The 26804-nt window shown below is 41.9% G+C and overlaps 1 protein-coding gene across 1 annotated transcript in view; it reads right to left on the bottom strand.

The window, feature by feature from the left end:
• LOC118400068 (contactin-3-like) overlaps window positions 1-26804 on the bottom strand; it is a 67013-nt gene that overhangs the window by 11615 nt on the left and 28594 nt on the right. The window contains exons 4-14 of the mRNA XM_035796474.2: window positions 24547-24722; window positions 20673-20771; window positions 18345-18548; window positions 17748-17850; window positions 8758-8942; window positions 8329-8465; window positions 7693-7822; window positions 6925-7075; window positions 6360-6487; window positions 5105-5280; window positions 2776-2893 (exon numbers count right to left, since the gene is read on the bottom strand). Of these exons, the coding sequence (XP_035652367.1) occupies window positions 2776-2893; window positions 5105-5280; window positions 6360-6487; window positions 6925-7075; window positions 7693-7822; window positions 8329-8465; window positions 8758-8942; window positions 17748-17850; window positions 18345-18548; window positions 20673-20771; window positions 24547-24722 (1607 nt within the window). The remainder of the gene's footprint in view (window positions 1-2775; window positions 2894-5104; window positions 5281-6359; window positions 6488-6924; window positions 7076-7692; window positions 7823-8328; window positions 8466-8757; window positions 8943-17747; window positions 17851-18344; window positions 18549-20672; window positions 20772-24546; window positions 24723-26804) is intronic.

Raw genomic sequence — 26804 nt, 5'->3', positions numbered from 1 at the left:
TAGCTACAAACAAAACAGAGTTAAAGTTCCAGTTTGCCATGAAGCGTTCATCCATGTACACTGGTAAGAGTTTAGCTACATTTTCAGATATTATACGTGTCTAATTTTTGTCAGAAAGTAATTTTCATTTGAAGTTAAAGAGTACTGTTAGCTAGCTAGCCAACGTTAGCATGCTGGCTTGGTAGCTAGCTAACAGTACGTGTATGATTTGTGTAGTGATATTATTTGAACCAGAAATCCCCTTGCATTGCAAGTTACTGCCTAATGTTAGCTAGCTGAACCTGGTTGAACCTGGTTGGCTAGCTTTAGCTACTGTAACAGTATACTTTTGAACCGTCCCCTCGCCCATACCCGGGCGTGAACCAGGGACCCTCTGCACACATCAACAACAGTCATCCACGAAGCATCGGCCCTTGCAAAGCAAGGGGAACTACTACTTCAAGGTCTCAGAGCAAGTGACGTAACCGATTGAAATGCTATTTAGCGCACACCGCTAAAACTCACCCCCCTTTTGACCTTGCTCCTTTTTCCGCAGCAACCAGTAATCTGGGTCAACAGCATCAATGTGACCCTCTGCACACATCAACAACAGTCATCCACGAAGCATCGTTGTTACCCATCGCTCCACAAGAGCCGCGGCCCTTGCAGAGCAAGGGGAACTACTACTTCAAGGTCTCAGAGCAAGTGACGTAACCGATTGAAATGCTATTTAGCGCACACCGCTAACTAAGCTAGCCGTTTCACATCCGTTACACTACTTGCAGATTCATACTACAGCTATGACAATGTTTGTATTGGTAGTAGTATGAGTTGGGATTATGCCGGGTTCATTGTTTAGCTGGCTAGCTCTCTAGCTACATGTCTAAATGAAAGGCTACACTTCACCAGATGATTACATGACCCATCAAGTCAGCCAGATGTGTCGGGGTGACTGTGGCCATCTATTGTATTTCATGAACATGTGTACATGTCTAGACAATAGTGACCCATTCATTTAGCTAGATGTGGCTGGGGGGTGGTTATAGCATTTCTTTCACGTGACAATTCATTTATACACGTGTGTCTGGGTAAACGTCATCTAATAATTATAACAAATGTATACAATATCTGTATAAATCTGGACAATTTCTGTTTTTGATATTGCTACTATGCAAGTGACCATTGATTTGATATAGTGTGTTTATACCATTGAAGGCAATGTGAAGAACAACATGACCTGCACCAAAGTCAGATAAGGATGTAGGTCAAGGACTAGCTAGATAAAGTGAGTTTTTACTTATTGTAGGCTACTACTTTTACCACTTTTAGTATTGAAAACGTTGGATATTTACTACACTACTCACTCTGTTTAGCACATGCCCTCACATGTGAATCCTTAAAGAGATGGGTGGGACTAAGGCTTAAGAGGCTGTGAACGATGCTGAATGGGTGTAGACAAAGAAGAGCTCTCCATTAGGTGTATAAAACAATTCAAGGGCCATTTTCTTAACAGTGTGGTTACAAGTGTATCCACTTTCAAAGCAGAATTCCTTTCACATTGTTCCTTAACTGCAGTTTATGAGATAACATTTTCTAGCGCTGTGTGTCTTTTATCCAATGTAAAAAAAACACCATACATTTTTTTTTGCTACCAAATCTAAAAGTGGTTGGTCACATATCTGCTCCAAAAGATGTTGTTGTTTGCTCCTCTGTTTCAATATTCAGATGCTTCTATGTTTTCTTTTATCAATGTGTAAATGAGCCAATTAAAGCAATTCTCTGTAACAAACAATGGCTTTCCAAAACACCGGGACAGCTATTACAGGGTGTTATGGGCATGCAATGCATGCCAATGTAAATCACTAGAGATAAGTTACAATGATGAGATATGATACACTGCGCTTAACAGATATTAACTGCTGCTGTGGAAGCTCCTGTCACAAATGTACCAGAGTCACATTATGTGCCATTTTTAAATTTTAGCAATGCCAAATATTGTCTTTCAAAAACATGTCATACAAATGTTCTCATTACACCAACATCACACATCGTCACATTTGTATACCATGTCATGTCATGAAGAAATTGGTGTAAGATAATTATATTTGTCTGCAGAGTTCTCACCAAACTATGAATATATTTATGGTTCAATTTGACATTTTAGTCTTTCAGCAGATGCTCTTATCCAGAGTAACTTACAGGAGCAATTAGGATTAGGTGCCTTGCTCAAGGGCACATTGGCAGATAGTTGGCTCTGGGATTTGCACTAGCGACCTTTCAGTTACTGGCCCAAAGCTCTTAACCGCTAGGCTACCTGCCGCCCCACAGGTAGCTTGGCAGCAAGTTTAATTCACCAATATTATTCATATAGGCCTATAAAATGATAGTCTGGTTGCCAGTCTGTTTAGATCACATTCCACTCCTTGTACTCCATGGCATGTGCCAAATTTTTAGCACATGACATGGAGAACAATGACTGGAATGTAAGCTAAACAGACTGGTACCCAGACTAATAAAATTAACTATGTCATCTAGATTGCAATTCCAGCACCAATTTATTGCATGAATCAATTTTAATTCTGTCAAAGTGCTTACAAGATTTTACATTGGAAGCTCTATGATCAAACATTCACAGCCGGATCTATATTGTATTTCGACACTCAAACTTTTCTGAAGAAGCTAAAATGTAAATCACGTCTGAGAAATAAGTATCTGTACACATGTGAATCTCATAGCCAGAGTGAACATGAATTCCATAGAGGCAGATTTTACAACCTTAACAGTTGGTTCTTTTACCTTTCACAACCAAGATGGCTGAAGCAGACAAGCTCTCCACGTCGGTGTTGATAACACAGACATACTTTCCCCCGTGATTCAACTGGATGTTACGAATCATCAGATCTCCTGAGATGCTCTACAAGGGAAAACAACAACACACAAGAAAATCTGATGTAAAATCGTGAAATCCAAAGGAAATACACTCTGAAACGGTTTTATAATTATTTTAGCTGCCTGTGTGATCCTACTGTAGGTTGATTCATAAATACATGTATCACATCGGAGCAATATCATGTGCTGCTATCTTCTTTTTCTTTCCAAGTGTGACTGTAGCTTTAACATTGAGAAAGCTCTGTGTACGGAGCTGCATGTGGTCCCCTCAGGTCACAGAGTCTTGTGACACACGGAAACCAGCAAGAACGTGAGCTGTGTTCTAAACAAACAGTCCTGTTGGCTACGCTTCAGGCACTGCATGCTCCCCTACTCAGCCTCGCACAGGACCACCAAAACAAACACACAACGGCTAATTGGCAAGATGATCCTAATTATTCAAGAATTACATAAGCAGGGATGGATGAGAAATTAGAACAACTTACAGACTAAGAGCTAATATTGTTCTAAATAAAACAGTATGCTCTTTGACACCATGGGGAAACTAAAGCTGATAAACTATTGAAAAACCTAAAGAGGAGTGAGATGTGATGAAATAGCTTCAGTTCATCTTCCCATCTGCCATGGAGCCTTAAGTGGAGCTACAGAAGTCAATGTGGAAGAGCTATCAAATTTAAATGTCTTCATATTTTAAAGTGAGTGAAATGGGATCATCTTTATCTGTAGTTAACTATTAGGTACATAGCAATGGTACCCATCACTCTATCTGGGGAGTGGGACTCACATTCTAAAAATTCAGAGCCAATGTTCACTTAGTAGTGGTCTGTCACACATACACAGCATGTCATCCTCCAGGACTCCTTTTAAAATAGAGTGTGCTTGTCTGGAGAGGATTCACCTGAGGGCTAGCCAGGTTAGACACACTCAAGCCACGCCAAATTTCATCAACTCACTGGGTAGTGACCATGGCTCAGCTAGGCTCGGTTGCAATTGGGCATGAACGCCCCGAGGATCCTCACCTCTCGGAGGCAAAGACAAAGCGGAGCAGAGTGGCACTTATGTGTGGCTGAGGGACGGCATGGCACTCCTCTCCTCTGAAAGGCTAACATGCTCATGCCATGTCTGCCTCTGACATGCCAGCCAGCAGCTGCCTGACTGGAGAGCGAGGGGTTAAATTCCATGCCTTGGCAGGCAGGAAGCTATGAGGCAGATCTGGTTTAATTATGTTAATTAATTCATCAGACGCTGTTGAGAGGAGCTGGTAATCTCCCTGGGCATGGGGATACGGAATATGTGAAAACTGTATCTCATTATTTGTGTGTCCACATGTCAATGTCATTTGTAATTGCCATTTGTCTATCCACGCAGGCGTGAACTTAGCATGACCACGACGTGGGAGGGGTTCAACTCTGATATCAACTTCAACTTTGATCCATTAATTATTATTTTTTTCCAGCTATAGCCATACAATGAACCTTGGGTGAATAATGAATCCATAAAACAGTGATAAATGATTCTCTAAAACAATTTGGCAGAGACGAGCGCAGAACAAATGACAGTGCTCGTCTATCAAAAGGAACACGTATTTTCGCCAAAGAGTAGTCAGTCTCTTATCGTTAATTGAAGGCATGAGGAATTCAGATAAACATTTTACTGGTGTGAAGGCTTGCCCTTGGTTAATGCCAGCCAACTCACTACAAATGATTTCAGGGCACAAGATTCATAAATAGGTATGCAAATTAAATTAACGCAAAGAGAGATGATGAAAAAAAAGATCTCCCTTGGGGTGGAGAAATTAGAAGTTTAAGGGATGAAAAGTAAAAACACTTTTAATTTATCAGGCTTCTTCCACCATTGAAACAGCTCTTCACCTTTATGTTGTCTTACGAATAAGATCACAATTCTTATGGGCTGTCTGATAGACAGGGAGTTAAAAGATAAATGGAAGAGTAAACATAACTTGTAGCAATGGAAGTTAAATACAGCCTACTGAAGCATCGCTTCAATGTTAAAACTGCTGCTAAGTTTTGATCCCAACAGTACTCTTCTTGAATACACGTTTAATAAAGTAGCCTACAGTGTGAGGGTAGGGCGTTTAGGAGGTAGCTAACCTATTATACACAGATTATACAGAGTTTCCAAATGAGGCATATTATTTTGCAGTCTGACACACTGTGTGAAACAATCAATCCTAGAATATCCTCACAGCAGTTGTCCACTGCTCCTGATGACTCACCCCTCCTACTCTGTCGAAATGGTCGGCATCCCCATGGAAGTCTATGAGCTGCCCGTTGAAGGCCCAGGAGAAAGACACATCCAAGGCTGGATCGCTGGCTATCTGGCAGGGCAGCACGATACTTTCGCCAACAATGATCTCCATGTTAGCAGGCCGCTGGGTGATTCTGGTGGGCTCTGTCCAGACAATGACAGCTTAGTATGCATCTTAATACTCTCTGGGTGGGAACCATTACACTCAAACAACTCTAGTGTAACTATATCGTACTATCATTACGACAAGGATCATCATAGCTACGTGTATCTTGATTCTAGCACTTAGCTTTCAAAACATTTCTGGTTGACTCTTCGTATTTGCATGGTCAATTTGGGGGGAGATGTTTGAAGTAGGATTATGCAAGCAGAATGCATTTCCAATGCTGGCTGTAGAGAATTGGATGCAGTGGACTATGGGAGCCTTGTAAGGGAAAGGTCAGGATAATTACATTCCATTAGATTAAAGGGATCAGCTGTCGGAGTAAAACTTCAAATAAGCGAATGAGAAAAACAAGGGAGGTGGAGACAGACGTTTACAACACATGTACCAGATATCTGCATCTGCACGTTAGGTCTCCGCATCCATAAGTAATGACCGTTACTTAATTGCAGTACAATAAATGATTGCCTATTTGAGCACCATTGCAATTGCTTTAATTCCAAGATAACAACTGTGACTGTGTTAAGTTGTACAGACAAAATAGTCAGGATCACTTTCATTAGATGTTAGGCTGGAATTATTAGTACATTTATCATAAAAACGTACATACAAATATCAGACAGTACACTCTAAAAAATGCTGGGTTGTTGGATGACCCAACTACTGGGTTGCAGTCAGTGGGCCACTGGGTTGTTTTCTTTAAAAAGTGCAAGGTTGGGTTGTTGATGCTGGGTTAATAATGCTGGGTAATTGAGATATGGGGCAGAAAACAGAAGGTGTGGCTTAGTAGGGGCCAACTTGTAAAAGTAAATGTCATTCCTGTTCATCCGTTGTGTTGTACTGTTGTCACGTTAAGGTGAAACACTAACAGTTTTGTAGCTTCACTGAAGCTTACTGAAGTGTAGGCTGTAGGGAGCCTAGTGGTTAGAGCGTTAGGCCAGTATCCGAAAAGTCGCTGGTTTGAATACCCGAGCCTGCAAGGTGAAAAATCCGTCGACGTTCCCTAGTTTTGGGGGCGATGCCTCAGGGATTATTGGGAGAATATGTTATGAGAGCTCACCTGTGATAAACAACCTTCCAGTGGTGCTTGCAGTTCCAAACGGATTCTTAGCGATGCACGTGTAGCTTCCCGCATCCCTCCTGGTTACATTGGCAATCTTCAGTGTCCCGTTGGGGAGCAGAGTAATCCTGGGGGATGAGTAGCAGAGATTCAGAGCTTGTGCTTGGGTAGAGAACAGAAGTGCCGTGTCTAAATCCAGTCCAAGTGCTAGGACGCATCATCGCCTTCCTTTCAACACCATTTACATGTTTCTTTCTATTCCAGAGGAAAGTCCAACTGTCATTTCAGAAAATGAACTTTGCATTTTTCAATTTCCTATGAAGATTGGTGTCCTAATGCCAATCCTTCCACCCAGGCTTGTCATCCAAGAGACTAAATGACTGAAATGTAAGTCTTCGCATATACTAAGCATTCAACATGCACAGATGCTGCATACTACTTTACTGGGCTTTGTTGTCTTCTCATTAGCCTGTACTCCTATTCATCCACACATCTGAAAATATTCTAATCACACATAACCACACTTTGTGAATGGTTGAGAATTCATTCGTGAGTTCCACACTACCTCTCGTTTCTCTGCACAATCTCATTGCCTTTCTTCCACAGGCTAATTGCCCGGGGCGAGGCTTGGGGCTTGCAATCCAAAGCCACATCACTGCCTGAGCAAGCTTTTAGCAGGGCCTTCAGTGGATTCTTGGAGAAACTGGGAGGTGATGCTAGAGAAGATGCAGGGGGTGAAAAAAACGCAAAGAAGACAACTTGAACCAACTCCCAGATCAAATGTGCTGAGCTGAGATTGACTCTCATTCCCTCCCTCCTTCCCCTACCCTCTGGCATAAAAACCATTATTTCCATAGGAACTGCTCCAGGGCTTCAGCGATGAAGCCCCCCCCGCCCCCAGTCCTCACTACACAGTATGAGATTCTCTAAACTTTTGGCTTCATCTGTCATCATCATGTTTTGTCAGCCATCATCTGAGACCCCCAGTGTCATTAAATATCAAGACAGAATTGGATTTCTCATCCAGTAGGTCAGATAGAACTCATCAAAGCTCTCCAAATAAATCGATATGTCATCTACATGAGAAAGCCCTCTGACGCCACTATGCAACGTATCTGTAGCATCAAAATCAATATAATGAAATGATTGAAACTAAAATGAGACACTCCATCAGATTCAGATTTTCTTTTCTGGAGCCGAAGTGGCATTAAATGAGGCAGCAGAGTGATTTTTGAAAAGGGTAATCACAGGATGCTAGTTGTACCTTTAAGAATATGATCAAACACACAGCAAGATAGACACAGATAAAAAGCAGAGAGGAAAGCAATCTTACCTAACACCATTAGCTCAGCGCTGGAATAAATAATGCCATGTTTGTTTTCAGCCACACACTGATACATCCCGGTGTCTGACAGGTTTAATGCTGCTATGGAGAGAGCCCCGTTTTCAATTTGTCTCCGGCCCTGTGTATGAGAAAGGAGACAGATCTGTATACGTATTGCTGGAGCAGTCTAATATGTCCACAGGCGCAAATGCAATTACTTGTACACTATGAAGAGACGAAGAAAGCAAGAGAGAAGAATACTTTTTTTTATTTTATATCCCTCTGTTGCAGTATGTATGCTCAGATTGGGGCTAAAAAATGCTGACCTGCAGCTTCAATGAAAAGGGAAAAAAAGCAATGTTGACAATACCAGTAGAACACTAATAAGCAATTTATTTTCCATGGCCATCCAGTTGGAAAAGCCACTAAGACAGGTCTGATTTTTTTTGCTGATGTCTTACTCAGACTGAATTTTAACCCCATCAGCTGTTAAGAGAGCCTGAACCACGGCACATTTATGGTGGAGATGTTGATGTGATGTGTCTGTGGGACAGGTCCCTCAGATCGGATCCATCACAGTGCTGTGAAGGGGGGTTGAACGATCTGCATGCTCAGAGCTGGTGGTTGCCAGGGCTCCATACATACCTCTGCCATTAGGTTGTCTCCATTCTTCAGCCAGCTGTAGGAGGGCTTGGGCTTCCCGTTAGCCTTACACTCCCAGAACAGATTCTCCTCAATGGACAGGGCCCCGTCGATCATTGTCTGGAGCCAATGGGGCTTCGCTATGAAAAGAGGGAATATGCAAATGCCAGGGACATGGATTCAAAAGACATAATGACGATAAAAAGGACAACTGAGTCAAGACTGAAAATGAATTGTTATCACGGACCACTGAAATAATATAAGCATTGAATGAATATTCCATCATTTCACACAATTACTATGCTAATCTCACTGAGCATTCCAAACAGCCAGGTTTTCTATCAGACGTCCAAGGCCATAAAAAAACGTGGATATCTATTACAACAGCACGTTGACTCATAAGTCTCTCTGGATTTGAAATGGATCACTTACCATGGAAGGAGATACGACCTCGTGCAGCGTTTTTGCCTCTGCTATTTTCTGCCACACACTCATACGTCCCAGTGTCTTCCTGCTGGAAATTTTGAATTTCAAGGACTGCGTTGGAGTTCTTCATCTTCACCTTACTGGGAAACGGGACGCCACTGGTTCTCCTCCAACTTATTTCTGGGACTGGGCTGCAATATTAGGAATAAAAAAAAAAGCCCTAATGACGACGACTGTCTGAGGTGGAAAGAATGTGATTAACTGTACAGAAGCTTCTACTGTGTAATGGAATTCAATTATTCTCTAAGGATGAGGCTGCCAAAACCTTTACAATTACTGTAACCATACAAATGTGTCTCTCATCCATTTTTCACTGTCTCAAATTTCTACGGCTTTGCCTTCCTGGGAGATGTATGAAAGGACATTTGATTTTCACATCCTTACGATGTGATATTGCTTTCTGTAGCCCCTTGGGAATCTGTGGTATTGGTTTGTTTATCCCCATTAGCTTTTGCAGAGGCAGTAGCTATTCTTCCTGGGGTATCCCACAAAACATGACAAGTAACAAAGTACTGATAAACTGACAGACAAGAGCAGTCACACACATTTTAAATACAATGATATGCAAACAATTCAAAAAGACCAAACAAAAAAAGACAAAATACCACAAAAATGTGTGTAAGATCGTGTTTGTGTGTCACCTGACAGTCCCCGCCGTTACATGAGATGTTGTTTAATATATTTTTTAAAGATCATTTTTCTGTTTTCTTCAATAATTGGAGATAGAAGGGAGTTCCACGCGATCATGGCTCTGTATAATACTGTGTGTTGCCGTGGATTTGTTTAGGAGCCCGGGTGGCACATCTTGTGGGTGTCTGAGCTGAATGTTATTTGATTATGCAGAAAATCTGGAATGTTCATTACATTAATACTTCTCATAAAAACGAGAAGAGAAGCAGTTAATCTCTCGTCAACCCTCAACCAGGAAAGACAGGCATACATGTTGTTGATGTTAGTTCTGTGTGTGCAGTTAAGGGAAAGCCCTTTTGCTGCTCAGTTTTGATTCAGCTGCAGCTTTGCTGGTTCTTTATTTGCTGCACTTGACCATATTACCGGGCATTAATCAAAATGGAACAAGACTAGAGCCTGAACAACTAGTACAGTTGATTTTCTTCACAACAACTGATAATTAACAACGGATTATTAACCATCCAATGTTACACCTAGGAGTTCAGCTTCCTCAACTTGCTCAATGGTCACACCATTTGTACACATCTCCAGTTGAGGTTTAGGTCTTAGAGAACGCTTTGAACCAAATAAAATTGTTTTAGTTTTAGATGTATTTAAGACCAGTTTATTATTAATCACCCATTCTGATACGGACTGTAAATCCTTATTTGGAATTTCAGTGAGCTCATTGGCTTCGGGTGCTGACATGTAGAGTGTGGAATCATCCTTATGCATAGTCATTCTAGCTTTGTGTAAGACCAGTGGCAAATCATTTGTAAAAATAGAAAAGAGTAACAGCCTAAGGCAACTGCCTTGAGGGACTCCGTACTGTACATATCTGATGTTAGAGAAGCTTCCATTGAAGAACTCTCTCTGGGTCCAACCATGTCATGGCAGGTGATGTAAAGCCATAGCAAGTCAGTTTCTTCGATAAAAATGTATAATAAAATCACATCCTGCACCGAAATCCATGTATTTTAAAGAATCATCTGTCATTGGAGTCAGTGCAGTACAAGTGCATGCCCTTCTCTACAGTATATGCATGCTGAAAGTTAGTAGCTAACTTGTTCTCAGAAAAATAGCATTGTATTTGGTCACCCAAATGATTTCCATTAGTTTACAAAGAGTAGGCAGCAAACTGATTGGGTGTCTGTTAGAGCTGGCAAGGGTGCTTTACTATTTTTAGGCAGTGGAATGACTTTAGCTTCCTCCCACGGCTATGTACACACACCTCTTTAGGTTTTGGTTAAAGATATAGCAAAAAGGGGAGGCAATACAGTCCACTACCATTCTCAATAGTTTCCAATCAAGGTTGTCTATATCTGGTGGCTTATCATTATTGATGGATACCAATAGTTTTTCCAGCTCAACCACACTAAGTTGACCAAATTCAAAACAGCACTCCTTCTCTTTCATTATTAGATATTTTATACAAAAATATGATGGTTCACTGTTCAATGTTTTCATTTCACTTAAGTTTTCCACTTTCTGGGCGAAATAGGAATTGAAATGATTGGCAATATCAAAAGTTTCAAAAAATAAATAAATGACCAATCAACTTTAATGAACGATGGAGATTAATTGGTTTTTCTGCCCATGATATAACTTAAAGTACGCCAAAGTTTTTACCCATTGTGTTTTATGTAATTTATCTTGGTTTGGTAATACAGTGTACAAAAATGTCTCAATTTAAACTATGTCAACTAATCAGCTGAGCAGCTTGACTTGTTTGTTTCTTTGAACCATAATATTTTTCTATTAATCATCAATCCAGAGGGTTCCAACAGCTCTCACAGTTAATTTATTAACAGGTGCATGAATCATGTTGCACGTACTTCCAGTGTTGCATCTGGGTTCACTTCCTCATACACATCAGGCCAACAGACATGTTATACATCTTCAACAAAAAGAGTCATGAGAAAACATTTTGTATCATCTCTTGTAAATTACTTTAGGCTCAATCTTTGACACTTAGGCTTTCCTTCTTATTGCCACAATGTTATGGGAACGGATATTGTTTTCGAGCAAAGCTCTGCAGCATGAGTGAAGATCTGATCAATACAAGTGGATGTCACAGATCCAACACTATTGATATGCACTCTAGTTGTTTGAGTGATAACCTGGGTCATATTGCAGGCGTTAGTCACAGTCAGAAAGATTTCTCTTGAGAGGACAGCTAGTTGCTAACCAGTCAATATTCAGGTCAACCAGAAAATAGACCTCTGTTTAACATCACACACATTATCAAACATTGCACCAAAATACTGACTGTTACGACTTGGTGGCTTATAGCAGCACCCCAAAAGAAGAGGCTTTAGATGAGGCAGGTGAACTTGCAACCACAAAACTTCAACATTTGACTTGAGCTCTCTAAGCTTTATAGGAATATGTCTCTGAATTTACACTGAGTGTACAAAACATTAGGAACTCTTTCCATGACAAGATTGACCGGGTGAATCCAGGTGAAAGCTATGATCCCTTATTGATGTCACTTGTTAAATCCACTTCAACCAGTGTAGATGAAGAGGAGGAGACAGGATAAAGAAGGATTTTTAAGCCTTGAGACAATTGAGACATGGATTAAGTATGTGTGCCATGGGCAAGAATGGGCAAGACAAAATAATGCCTTTGAACAGGTTGTGCCAGGCACACCAGTTTGAGTGTGTCAAGAAATGCAATGCTGCTGGGTTTTTCACGCTCAACAGTTTCCTGTGTGTATTAAGAATAGTCCAGGCAACTTGACACAACTGTGGGAAACGTTGGAGTCAACATGGGCCAGCATCCCTGTAGAACGCTTCAGAATTTTAAAACTTTGTTTCCATTGAACATTCCATACAAATAAAATCATTTGAGTTAATTATATGAAGAGTGCCTTGGTCCTCCTTTATTTTTAATAACCAATTTACCCCTTTTACAAGAGCACCTTCTGCCTACCAAAATCTACTATTACCTTAGCAGCGCTTCCCTTCCTCCTTTTTCTACAAGTTAATCACAGCACTTGTGTAGTGCTTAGAGGAAGCAGCTCCACAGTCATTTTTTTCTGTGTTTTGGGGACATTTTACAACTCATACTATGGATTTTACCCAAGAGGCTACAAGATTTTCCTATTCCCATGAAGAAGGGTCAAAATATTATTACCACTGCCTCGTTGCTAGATGAGATGACAGCCACAGAGAATACTGGAACGGACTTGAACAAGGCTTACAGAGACTTGCAACACATTATGGAGAAAGACACCAAACTTGACCTCAATTCTATGAGCATGTCTGACTATTGGAGAAAAGGCCTAATCCCCAGAGGCCTCCGTATTATGACGTTTCCAGCTAATGGAGCACAAGGTAAGACTGAATTTAGAGATAAATGGGAGGCTATTCTCAACATGTGTTCTTTTGACCTAATGCTACTTCTGATAGAGGAAGTGATAAAGGACATGTAGTCCAAACAGAAGTTGAAGAAGTAAAAAGGAAAATTACAGAACACAGTGACAATTCTAACAAAGCACAATGTGAAGAGATTTTGAAAGAGGAAATAGACACATTCACTCTGACATTGAAGCAAGACAAGCTAAGGACATTTAGAAGAGATGCAGTAGACTACAGAGATGGCAAGGTCTTTTCCTGGAGAAAACCAACCCACAAGATCTGTTTATTTCAACTTTATGAGCAGTGGCGATGAGGCTCACCCCAGACACTCAGAGGCCGGCTCCTCCAGGAAGAGTAGCCACACAGGATCCCCAACAAGAGAGGGAGAGGACGCGGAAGAGGTCAACACGGAGGGGGAGGAAGAAATCAAGTCTATCCAACCACACGGAGCAGGACCAGAACAAGGCTGTGATCAACACTTCTGGAGAACCCCTTTCTGATGATTGTGTAAGGGTCGTCTAAAGGAATGTCCTTTGCCCCCATATACTCAACAAATGAATTAAATACAAAGATAGACATATTTTGATTCTACAGGAATCTACATCTGAAGGCCTGGTATAAGCAAAACAACTCTCCAACTACAGACACCAGTGTTTCAGGTCAGGCAGTTTCTGTGCCCTCAAAAACACATTTGAAGCCCAAGTCCACCTTTTGTCCCATTGTCCAGAATGCCACACTAAATACACTTGCCAAGAAGATGGATTTTGATGTGGAGAGTCCGTTTAAGGGTAAAATTGACTCTAACCAAACGCAACAATCCAAGACAGAGAGGGATGCAGTTGAATCATTGTCCAAAAATGTATGGATTGTGGTTTAAAAAGCAGAGCAAGGTGGCGCTATAGTAGTGTGGAGTAAAGACAAATGTGACAGAAGCCTACCGTCAATTAGACAATGATGAATTCTACCAATCTCTTACCTTGAACCATACAGAGGACCTAAAAACTGAATTGAAAGGGATCCTCACAGAGGCTTAGGAGAATGGCTACATTTCAGACACTGAGTTCAAATGTATTTACCATGGCAGTCCTCGTATGGATTCTTTTTTTATCTCCTTCCAAAAATCCACAAGAATCTTGAAACCCTCTATGCACCATTTCTTGAGATCCCGGCCTGAGACTGAGATGCCTCCCACATAATTCATTGTCTCACTGACTGAATGGACTCTTAATCATAACATCTTCATCTTTCAGGACCGTATTCTTAAACAAGTCAAAGGATGTGCCATGGGAGCTTGCGAGCAGCCTTTCCTATGCCGGTTTGTACTTAGGTAAATGGGGAAATGACTTCATTTTGACCGGATTATACAGTGGGGACGCTATATTGATGATGCTTGGCTGTTCTGGACTGGCTCAGAAGATAGAACTTATTTCCTTCCACCAATACCTTGGGTTACAGCAAGGATAACATACATTTTTTTGGACCTTGACATTAGTAAAAATGACAAAGGTTGTTTGCACACATCAATCTTTAGGAAACCTTCAGATGGGAAAACCATTCTGAGGGCAGACAGCTTTCAAAAAAAGGCTAAAAGAGAATATTCCAATTCCAAAGAGTCAGAATTTGCCACCAGGAAAAAGATTACAGTGTCAAATCTGCTGAATTCGATAATCGCTTCTTGAATCGGGGCTACAGCGCTCAGGTCCTGAAAGATGCAGGTATAAGGGACGTGCGACTTGACAGAAATAACTTGTTGCAAGGGGAGTGCCTCCTGATGCATCAGAGAGAGTGTACTTTGTTACAAAATACAGCACTGAAGCAGAGAACAAATCATTCAAAATAATTGTGGAATCATCCAAAGTGATACGCTACTGTCCTCCCCTAAATGACAAATGAGTCCACATCCATCTTCCTGTTGACTCTCAACAATCTTGGCTAAACCACAAGCCTATGGGTTCTTTTAAATGCAACCAGTGCAACCATTGCAGAAATATTGCACGGAAAAAAATATTTTGTTGACACATCTTGGAGTATCAAGTCAAGCATTTCATTAACTGCAAAACCACTCATGTCACCTACAGATTGGAATGTCCAATAGTGCAAGGTGTTCTACATTGGATGGACAAACGAGACACCTTCAAGACCGCTTAGCGGAACACAAGTACACCATATGGGTAGGCAATGAAGTCTACCCCATGGCAAGGCACTACAAGTCCTTACACTATGGCAACCCTGCCTCCCTACAAGCTATGGGTATTGAACATGTTCCGACCTCAATTAGATAAGGAGACCATCTTAAACAGCTAAACCAAAGGGAACATTTTTGGATTGACAAACTATAGGCTACTAAGTACCCTGGTTTAAATGAGGATATGGATTTCTCACCTTTCAGTATCTGGGGTGACCACCATTTGCCTCATGAAGCGCGACATTCGCATAGAGCTGATCAGGCTGTTGATTGTGGCCTGTGGAATGTTGTACCACTCCTCTTCAATGGCTGTGCTAAGTTGCTGGTTATTGGCGGGAAATGGAACATGATGTTGTACATGTTGATTCAGAGCATCCCAAACATGCTCAATGTGTGACATGTCTGGTGAGTATACAGGCCATGGAACAACAGGGACATTTTCAGCTTCCAGGAATTGTGTACAGATCCTTGCGACATGGGGCTGTGCATTATCTTGCTGAAACTTGAGGTGATGGTGGCGGATTAATGGCACGACAGTGGGTATCAGGATCCCGTCATGGTATCTCTGTGCATTCAAATTGCCATCAGCAAACCTCTCTCCCACACGGTGCGACATGGTCTGCGGTTGTGAGGCCAGTTGGATATACTGCCAAATTCTCTAAAACAACGTTGGAGGCGGCTAATGGTAGAGAAATTAACATTCAATTCTCTGGCAACAGCTCATGTGGACATTCCTGCAGGCAGCATGCCAATAGCACGCTCCCTCAAAACTTGAGACGTCTGTGTTATTGTGACGTAACAAAACTACACATTTTAGAGAGGCCTTTAATTGTCCTCAGCACAAGGTGCACCTGTGTAATGAGCATGCTGTTTAATCAGCTTCTTGATACGCCACACCTGTCAGGTGGATGGATTACCTTGGCAAAGAGTAAATGCTCACTAACAGGGATGTAAACTAACTTGTGCATTTGAGAGAAATACACTTTTTGTGCATATGGAACATTTCTGGGATCTTTAATTTCAGCTCATGAAACCAACACTTTACATGTTGAGTTTATATTTTCAGTATATATAAAACCTTGTTTAGCTAACAGTCAATCAATCAGGCGCTTGTGAGTGTCAGTTGGTGTATGTGTGCCTGTGCATATGTGATGTCGGGCTGAAGCTACTGATCCAGAAGCTTGGCTCTCTAACTCCTCCCAGGCTTTTGGGAGGGTGGACAATGAGCTTATGGTAGCTAATGTAAGCAATGCCCCCACGCTCTCTGGCAGCTTTCATAGCTGGGATAAGTTCTTTCCTCTGGCGAACAGCTTCAGAGAAGTCCTCGTTGAGGAAGATGTTGGTTTCTCTCGAGTTCTTGGCTCTCTCCTGAACAGCCATCTTGTCATTGAACCTTAGGAACTTGACCATTATTGGCCTGGGTAGGTCACCTGGGCTCGTAACAGGTTTTTCAGACGGTAGAAATGTAGGCTAACACAGGTACTCCACGCAATTCCAGCCTGCACAGCTCACAGGGCCGATGGAAACAGCAAAAAACAGCAGGGATTTAAACAGCCACAAGCACGGGACTATATGCAGCCCCAGCCACAAGCACGGGACTATATGCAGCCCCAGCCACAAGCACGGGACTATATGCAGCCCCAGCCACAAGCACGGGACTATATGCAGCCCCAGCCACAAGCACGGGACTATATGCAGCCCCAGCCACAAGGGCTAACTGCGTCTCGGGCTGTGTTCAAACGTTCAAGGAAACCTGGCTAGTTTGAAAGCTAGGCTAGCTGCTTCACCAATCAGCAGCTCTTCAGCCTTTAGGGTTTAGCAGTATCCCGGGACAGATAGTAGCAGTCCCAGCAACTGAGGCTAACTGCGTCGCGGGATCCAAACTAAACAGGTAAACAAACATTTTCAAACAAACCAAATTCTCTACTGTTCCGCTCTCAGCATGTTGACGTCACTGTGTAATGTGAGTTGGTTGCAGGATAAGGTTGTGGTTTGTGATACTTGACTTCAAGACTATAGGTGATATCACTAATATTCCAGCATCCTAAAAACAGCAACCTCATAATTCTCTCTACTACCGCATTGCAAGTGGTACCGGAGTGCCAAGTCTAGGACAAAAATGCTTCTCAACAGTTTTTACCCCCAAGCCATAAGACTCCTGAACAGGTAATCAAATGGCTACCCGGACTATTTGCATTGTGTGCCCCCCAACCCCTCTTTTTACGCTGCTGCTACTCTCTGTTTATCATATATGCATAGTCACTTTAACTATACATTCATGTACATACTACCTCAATTGGGCCAACCAACCAGTGCTCCCGCACATTGGCTAACCGGGCTATCTGCATTGTGTCCCACCCACCAACCCCTCTTTTACACTACTGCTACTCTCTGTTCATCATATATGCATAGTCACTTTAACCATATCTACATGTACATACTACCTCAACCAGCCTGACTAACCGGTATGTAACCTCGCTACTTTTATAGCCTCGCTACTATATATAGCCTGTCTTTTTACTGTTGTTTTTATTTCTTTACTTACCAATTGTTCACCTAATACCTTTTTTTGCACTATTGGTTAGAGCCTGTAAGTAAGCATTTCACTGTCAGGTCTACATTGTATGTATTCGGCGTAAGTGACAAATAAACTTTGATTTGATTTGATTACAATGATATGTCTGACATATGCACAAACTTGCACATTCACTCCAACTTACTTTCCCAGAGCGAAACATTCCAGTTTCACCGTGGATCCCTTCGCAGCTGGAACAGTGTCAGGGAAATGAACTTCTATTTTGGGTTCATATTCACCCATTGCTCCTATGAAAGAGAGACAATACACAAACCAAATTTTGGCATCAATGATTAATGGCACACTCGCTTTACGCCCTGAAAAACAACAATAACATGGGCCCAGAAACACAAAGGTATTTGTGTGTGGAACAGAAGCGATCACTGAGAGGTTGGTAAGATGGAGAGAAACAGAAAAGGTTTGCAAAAGGTTCAAAGAAGGACACACCTGGGTGAAGGCAGGGATTAATCTCCTTTTCAGACTGAATCTCATATTCAAGCTGCTAGGAGGGCAACGGCTTCACCCTTTGACTTTACCTTTTGAGGGGGTAAGATTACTCTTGCTCTTTGACCACTTATAATCAGCATTACAGAATATCTGGATAGAATGGTCTATTGTAGACTGCATAGACTGCCAATGTTTTGTAAATTGGGGCTTAATCTGGGCAGTTTTTTAAAAATCGGGGCAGTTTTTTGTGGTTGTGCTGTCTGATCAGTGTGTCTGTTTAAAGATGCGATCTTACCATCATTCCTCAGGACCAGTGGTGTAGGAGAGCTGAGGACTTTCCCCTTAGTGATGCTGTTGTTGACCACACAGGTATAGTTTCCCACATCAGACGGCTCCACTTTAGCAATGTACAGACTTCCTGTCTCCTGGGAGATGAATCGACGACTGTCTTGCTGAACAAAGTATGGGTACTCATTGAAGAGCCATGCAAATGTCAGCTCTAGGAAGGAGAGGAATATGACAGTGGTAAATACAGTACAGTAGTATTAATATATTACAACACAGTAATGTGCTTGTAGGAATCTACATTGAAAAATTCCCTTTTGAAAACATAATTTAGCATGTATGCTAAATAGCTCACAGTATCGGTATTGCCCATTGATGAAATACTGTATTAGAAAACAAAAAGAAAAGCACATTGTAAGCAGATCAGGTTGGCATTCCACACAATTTCCTTTTCCTTATTTCAGTTTCCTTCCAAGAAGATACCAGGGCAAATATATTAGAACAGCTATTGGTGCACAAAAAAAAAGAGTGTCCAAAGGAAAGAGAGCGAAACAAAACGGATTACAGCGCCTCACTGACACTCTCATGACACATGCCCTGTCCTCTACCCTGAGTAACCGGGGACAGGGCTTTTTTTCCAGGCTTGACTCATGCATGCCACACTTCTCCTCAGCCAACAGGCCTAGCTAAAGAACACAGAGCGCTGCCACACAGCAATACTGGGTCATCTTGAAAAGAGCCAGTGCACAGATTCATAGGAGCGAGGTACCGTAGCGAAAGCCTATCTACCGTGGCGTGGAGGCGAGAGCGCGTACGGAACTACAAAGGTGTGTATGCAGCGTACTGTCGCTCATCTCCTGTCCCCCTGGGAGGAGAACGCCTCGCAAACCTTGGCTCCTGGGATCACATCTTTGCAGTCGGTTCACTGAAGCCGAAACCAATTCATTCTGACGAAGCAAAGCAAGACCGGGGATCCCTGACTCTGAGCTATGTGGCCGTAATGAACAGTGATAGCATTCGTCAAGAAAATACAAATCAAGAGGAAAATGAAAATATAGTGCAACAACCTCTTTTCTTATTGAACACAATGGCTATTTATGTAACAAGCACAACGCTACAAACATGCCAGAGCTATGACACAAAAAGAAAAATAATTGAGCCCTGGAGAATAAACACATATTTATGATGGCTCAGAGCCCTAATGCAGTCACTTTAGCTAGCAACGATATTTATTTTGTGGCCATGTCGATGTAACGTGAGATATAATGTGTCATTTGAGAGAGCCTCTATTCCAGCAGTTGAAGCCGCTGTGGCAGAGTAAAAACCTGCAGAGATGTCTTACAGTCAGTGGATAGTGATGGGTCCAACGAGTTCCATGTTTGTGTGTGGCATATTCATGCTTCACAGTGCAATAAGCACAGTGCCACACCTACTTGGTCTTATTCACTTGTTCAAATAGGGAAGCAAACAAAAAATACTGTTATGGTGACAACAACATTCCTGGCAGAAGCTCATTTCTGAGTGAGAGGCTGTCACATTGTGTTTCACACTGGCTACCCCAGGCCATTATCACCTCCTCCAGCTGTACAAGACTGTATACACACACCTACTGTAGGCACACTTTAGGCCTATACATTAGAGAAGAACCAGCCACTCTACAATGTCATGTTAAAAGTGAGTGGTCCTGCAACAGGGTCAGCCTGTATGTAGGCAAAGTCCGTTATTCAATACTAAGCTAACTGGAATTGAGTAGTGTCGCGATCACACACACTTCAAATAGCCATCTCGCATGTGCCGAGTCACTTCCTCTGTACAAGTTGAAAACAGTATGGAAGATAAATAAGATATTCCAGAAAGTGATTCTGTATGTTTTCCCTCTATAGGGTGTAGATTAAATTAGTTTACAAAATCCCTTTGAATTCTGCATTCCATTTAAGTTAGGATAAGTTACTATTGATTATCTAATACAGGTTTTAAAAGCACTTTACTCAGACCGTATTGCCTAATGATCAGGTTAAGACTACAATTTGAGGAATATTTTTTCAATTGCCACCAGATTTGGCACTAATTGTAAGAAAGTTCAGAATGAAAAAGAAGCATTTCTTTAGTCTGCAAATATCTGTGTGAAATAAGTTCATTTGAGGCTGCTCGCAAGAATCCATGCTTTGAGGCTCTAACAAATAATGTTTTATGAAAAAACTGATTAGGTTAGGAATGTGAGCACACCAAATAGCGCCTGTATATTCACTCATATACCGCATCAAAGATTTTAATTGGATACAGAGGAGAGGCATCTTCAGGTACTCATCAATATCTCTAATATGGAATAAAAACCTACCTCCAGAATGCATGGGTGGTCCACATAACAAAACCACTCCTTGGCCCTCTCGGACACTGACAGCACTCCTTGTCGTTTGGGTCTTGAAGTTATCTAGGTCTTATCAACACAAAAATCAAGGGTAAGCTTTAGTGTTATTACAGAAGACAGAACGGATAAATATAAAGCACAAACCTTAATATTACTCTATGTCTAAATGCAGCTGATAACTCAATCCGTATCAGCTAATGTGTTTCCCAGTTTGTATCAGTTATCTTGGTTTCTTTAAAGCGCTAAAATCCATGTACTGTAGGAAGACTATTTACAGGTACAGTAATGGATTGCTTTAGAACACCCCCAATGCTATCCAATACTTAGAAAGGCAACTGTAACATTACATATTACTTGATGGACTTATGGTATGTGATGGATACCTCACAACACACAGTCGTTGTGATAGCAGCAGGAGATTCAATTGCAAAGGGATAAAAAGAGGGGAGGAAGTTGGAGGGGCTGCACAAACACGGAGCACATGACGAATAACAGGAATCAGTGCCAAGAGCAATAACCAACATCATTATTAAATGCAGTGTAATCTCGCCCTTAAAAGCACTAGCTTCCCTGTCGATACTCTGGGAGCAATTCATCCCTGCAAATGAAAGAGGAAAAGCTGCCTGACTGAGCTTGTACCTGGGCTGATGAAATGCTACTCTAGTTTAGTGTGTGATGGGTGAACTACTGTACCCCTGTCCCTACTGACTCTGCACCCTCGGGTTGGGCAGCCCTACAGTCGGGCCCCGAACACAAACAAAATAAAGTCAATGGGACCGATAAAAGGAATTGGGAAAAGAGGAGGATTACAGAGGGGGGGTGGGAGAGTGAATGGAAGATTAATGAGCCAGTCTCTGATGACCGTGGTGAAATCCAACACAGCCAAGGCATAGCAGGATTCTGTCCAGGCCACACAGTGAGTCGCCATCTTCTAATAGAGCCACAGAGAACTTCAACTCGCAGACATGGTGCCGAATCTAAAGCGCTGGAGGAGTTAGGCTAGGCTATCTAGACGAGGGAAAGGTGGTGCAGGCTGGTTGGAAAGCATCACAGGAGCTGATCATTATGAAAATATTCCTTACCTCCTAAGAGGTAGGAATCAGTTCTCTTACTCCTCTCTCCCTCACACAGAAATGTTCAGTGTAAGGAGAGACAGTAGGGACTGCTGTCAGTGGGGACTGCTGCATTCCATAAGCTGGCTCTGCCTTGTCTATAGCAGAACGACGGCTTTCTGTGTAATATGTCTCCTCTACACAGACTCCAACTCTGAGAGGCAATAAGAATGTGTCAGGAGGGAAGCCAGGAAAAACATATAAAGGCATCCTATCTAACACCATGCAAGCTCTTCATTCTATTTTTACCACAAAGGAATAGCAACTCAAGTCACAAGTACAGAGGGAATGTCATTTTAAATGCATTTCATTCTCTCTCCCTGGTGTGTATTATACCAGTGTTTGTACATTTGTATAACAGTTGCGTTACAGTTGTTCAGAAATTCAATGTAAATTTGGATGAAGTTGATGACCGTAACACATCGCAAAAAAATATATAATTGAAATGACAGTTGAATTGTGTAGACAGGAAATGGGTGCGGTAAGCCATCCCTGTCTATGGAAGAGTCTTTATTACGAAGAAAATCTAGCCGTGTATGCAGCAATCCCCATCTATCTCCAAGGCCTCCCCTGAGCATTCAAATAGACAATAAATGTCAAGCAGTTCCCTCCTCACCCAGGCCCCACAAGTGAGATTCATTATCCAGCCCATAAGGGTAATGGCAGTCCATCTCTTAAGAGGAAGGAAATGCTCTCTATCCCTGGGACGTGATCAATGATCAGTGAGAGGTGTCTCTCTACACCGTCTATTGGTCTGCTCTCTATGTGGTAGAGACCCACACCAAAGCTTCATATTCACCAGTGGAGGCTGTTGGGGGGAGGACGGCTCATAATAATGGCTGGAACGGAGATTATGGAATGGCATCAAACCGTGTATTTGATGCATTTGATACCATTCTACCTATTCCGCTCCAGCCATTACTACAAGCCCGTCCTCCCCAATTAAGGTGCCACCAACCTCCTGTGATATTCAGATCTCCCTCTCTAGAATACCAGACTGGCTGTTCAACCAAGTCTGATCTATCTGCAACGGCAAACAATTCCACAGTAAAAAATGATTGTGTCTGGTTTGCAAAGTTTAAGCTTTATTTGAGTAGGTTTCCTTTCAAGTCCAGATCACAGAGGCTTGCATAGATTGGCAAAGTATCAGTCAGTACTGAGGTTGCACAGACGCTGTCAAAGCTGGAAACACAGAGACTAATGAGAATCAATGGAGTTCAGAGGCAGTCAGAAGCTGCCTCACCCACTGTGGTTGTTGCATCTGACATTTCATTCGATTACCATTTCCCTTTAAAAAAATCTATTTGAAGCATACCGAGCAAGAAATCGGAATGCTAAAGACACAGAGGCCACAGACACACAACACAAGTGCACACACACACACACACACACACACACACACACACACACACACACACACACACACACACACACACACACACACACACACACACACACACACACACACACACACACACACACACACACACACACACACACACACACACACACACACACACACACAAACATGAGTGCACAATTGCAAGTGTAATACTCTTGTTAAAACCAAGTATTGAGTTTATTCTTGTTAAAACCAAGTATTGAGTTTATTTGTTATAATTAATTGGTATTATATTTAAAAGGTGATTGAATTGCTACCGAATTGTAATGTTGTTAATGCATTTCTTTTGAAGAAATATTTATTTAATGTATAAGTGAATAGGTTGGTTTACTTTTAAGTTTCAGTTTTGACCAATAAGGCCACTTGATAAGCTGTGGCCAATGGGAGAATTGACCTGGTTAGCGGGAGGCCTGGGAAAAAAGAGAGGGAGAGAGACGTTGAGAGAAGGATGAACATTACATTATGACCGTTGGTGAAGAAGAATTCTAAAAGAATACGATAAAAATAGAACAAAATCCATACCTACCGAGTTCGAAGGGAAATACAGATTTTATTTCATAAGAGAGTTGTTATAATTTTGTTAAGAAAAACTTAGTAAAGACTGAAGCTACGGTCTCATCATGGAGGTATTTGACAGCCTTGAGGTTAGCCTAGCATCGTGTGACACCGAGAGAGAATTGCTTGGGAAAGTATAACGAGTTCATGTTCCCATGGGATATCGGTTACGGCTAAAGAGTACTGTCTGCTGTGATAGCTGTGCTTGCTGTGGATCTTGTGAGGAAACCTGAAAGGAACTGCCATACTTCACTGAGGGAATATCTACGAGTAGTGAGTAACCACTGTGGGTTGCTTTGGGCCTTTATGTGTGTCGTCATATTTTTTGAGCTCCAACGCGCACCAACGGGTTAAACAAGCTTGAAACAATTTGGACATGGGTTGTGCACGAATCATTGGGGTTCATTCTTTTTTATTTATTTTGATGTGGTGCTTTGAATATGTAATAATACACATTTTGAATGTATGTTGCCTTGGTGGAGTCATTTACTGTTTCAATGTAATTGAATGCATGGGATGGCCTATCCTGATACAATAACAGAAACCTATAATCTGAAGTTATTAACCAAATTGTCATCACCCTAGATACTTTACAATAGGGACTCTTATTGGAGATGTCCTTCTCACCTAACATCCCATGCTGTTGAGATATTCTATGTAAGGTAATATCGTGAGAGTCAAATTGGAGCCTGGTGAGAGGGTTACACGTGCACACAAACACACACATACACACACCCCTCCCCTATAACGTGCTAGGGATAGCCCGGTCACTTACATGCAAATTTCAGAGTGGCTCTGCGGCTGAGGATGGTCCCCCATGTGTTGAAGGCAGTGCACTGGTATATCCCCGTGTCTTGGTCCCTGTCCAGACGGTTAACGATCAGGTTGCCCCCAGACATGTGACGCCTGTAGTCACTCCCCAGATCAATGAGTGTTCCGTTAAGCGACCATCTGGAAAGACGTAAACACAATCAGCAGCCGGGCCTCTGGAGATGCACACCCACAAACATTTATCACATGGATCGATTTGATAAAGACAATTGAATCAAATGAAGATATGGGATATAATCACGCTGCAATTGTTGGTATTTTGAGCGTGAAACTTTTCATTGTGTATTGGGTTAGCTAGTTGCCTTTGAAACACTGTGTAGTCTATTTGTTAATATTGTACATAATTGTATTATGTAAAAAACAAAATCACATCTATCTTATATTACTGATCTAAAATACGTTGCATGTGAAGTTATGGGTTGAGCATAATAATTCCTATTTCTAACTTCTTTAAAAACATCCATCAGCAGCTAAGTTAAATTCCCAGATAGCATGAGGTCAAAGAATGCACAACATACAAATGTTTTGGAGTATTTACTACTCTAATGATTTGTTGCGATAAACAATTTACAAAATGGGGAAATGATTTTTTGTTTTTCCAAAGTTAACAAAGCTGAGAGGCATGATAAGTATAGATTATTTTCCACTTAAGAATGCAAGAAATTAGGCATGATTCGGATAAGACTTGGAGACAGCTAGCTTGAGCAATGCAATTTGGGACCGTGAAATGACAATTCAATGATAGGGGGGGATCAATATTTTTTTATTTTCAGCAAACTAACGAGCAGGGAAAGTGGTGCTCCACACAGCCTTAAAACCAGCCATGACTTTCCCCAGACTCCCGTCTGACAGACTACAAAAGATATAGCTGTCTTTCATGTTGTCGCCTGCATTATTCATCTATCTCAGTGCGGCTTTCACTTAATCAAACGTATTCTGTCACCATTCCAGATACCAAAATAATTGTTTAAATGTTTGAAGTTATGTGATGAAACCTATGTTTCCTGGGCGCACAAATACAAACATTTCAAACAAGGCAATTTGATGCCATATTCAATCTCAATTGCCTTTAAAAGAGCATCTTGTTTATGCATGTTCCAAATGGCTGATATTATCCATTGTGTTATCGTATGTAAACCAGTGTTTCCCTCCGGATTTTTTTCCTAGCAGAGGTGACACTGCGTATACAGCCTAGCCGAAGGATCGGACGTGTAAAATAATAAAGGAGAGCGGGAGAGAGGGGGTTGGGTTGCTGGTTGTATTCGCAGCCACCCCAGCATATCTGAACTTAATGGGAGAGGACGGTAGGCAGGCTGAGCAGATCAGACACCCCTGGAGCAGATGGCTGGGCTCTGCCTCTGCTGGGTGTGAGCGTGTCTACGCACGACACAGCCAGCCATCCCATCTAGCAGAAGCAGCAGAAGCAGCCGCAACACCTCGAACAGCAAGCCTCAGCTCCATTTGAACAGTGGGACAAGCTGTCAGAGACACCCCTCACCTGCCAACACTAAGTAGCCACCAGAAAAGGCCTGGTATGAATCCCCGCTGGGGATGAAGGCTAGGTGATAGAGCATCAAATTCCAGTCACATACATAGCACCCATTCCATGAGAGTAGGAGCAAACAACGAGGGCAAACCACAGTGATGCTGCTGGTGTAAATTCACCCATAAGCAGATGTGGAGTTATTAAACCTGAACCAATATAACTGATATTCCACATTGTCCTCATAATAAATGATCACGCCACCAATTAAGGCCCATGCGGACATAACGATCCTTTACTATCAACTATGCAAACTATAATTATCCATGGGAGCCTAGTCATATTGTATTTGAGTCATCACCATCATCATCACCATCATCGTCATATGCAGTGATGTGTATCCTTCTCTCTAACAGTCAATAAAATGCTTCTTACCAGCTGTGAGGTTGTGAGCAAAACCTCAAATATGGTGTCAAAAACATGAACTAAGACAGCTGGCGCCAATTATATTGTATTGTGAGAGTATATGATTATTGCAAACTGCATGCTCTGACCTGTATAGGAGTCTGTGCCCTCAAACCTGTTGCCAGCACAGGACTAATGAGGAACTGAATGAGCACTCCAACACCATGGAAATCTTTCTGCATTCTAAACAGTAGTGGTCTCATCTCCTTTTCATTGCCCACTAAAGGTCTTAACTCATCCACAGATGAGGACAA

The sequence above is a fragment of the Oncorhynchus keta genome, chromosome 21 (genome assembly GCF_023373465.1).
Source record: "Oncorhynchus keta strain PuntledgeMale-10-30-2019 chromosome 21, Oket_V2, whole genome shotgun sequence".
Lineage (NCBI taxonomy): Eukaryota > Metazoa > Chordata > Actinopteri > Salmoniformes > Salmonidae > Oncorhynchus > Oncorhynchus keta.
Note: the sequence above shows the minus strand (reverse complement) of the source record. Positions and strands in the feature narration are given on the sequence as shown.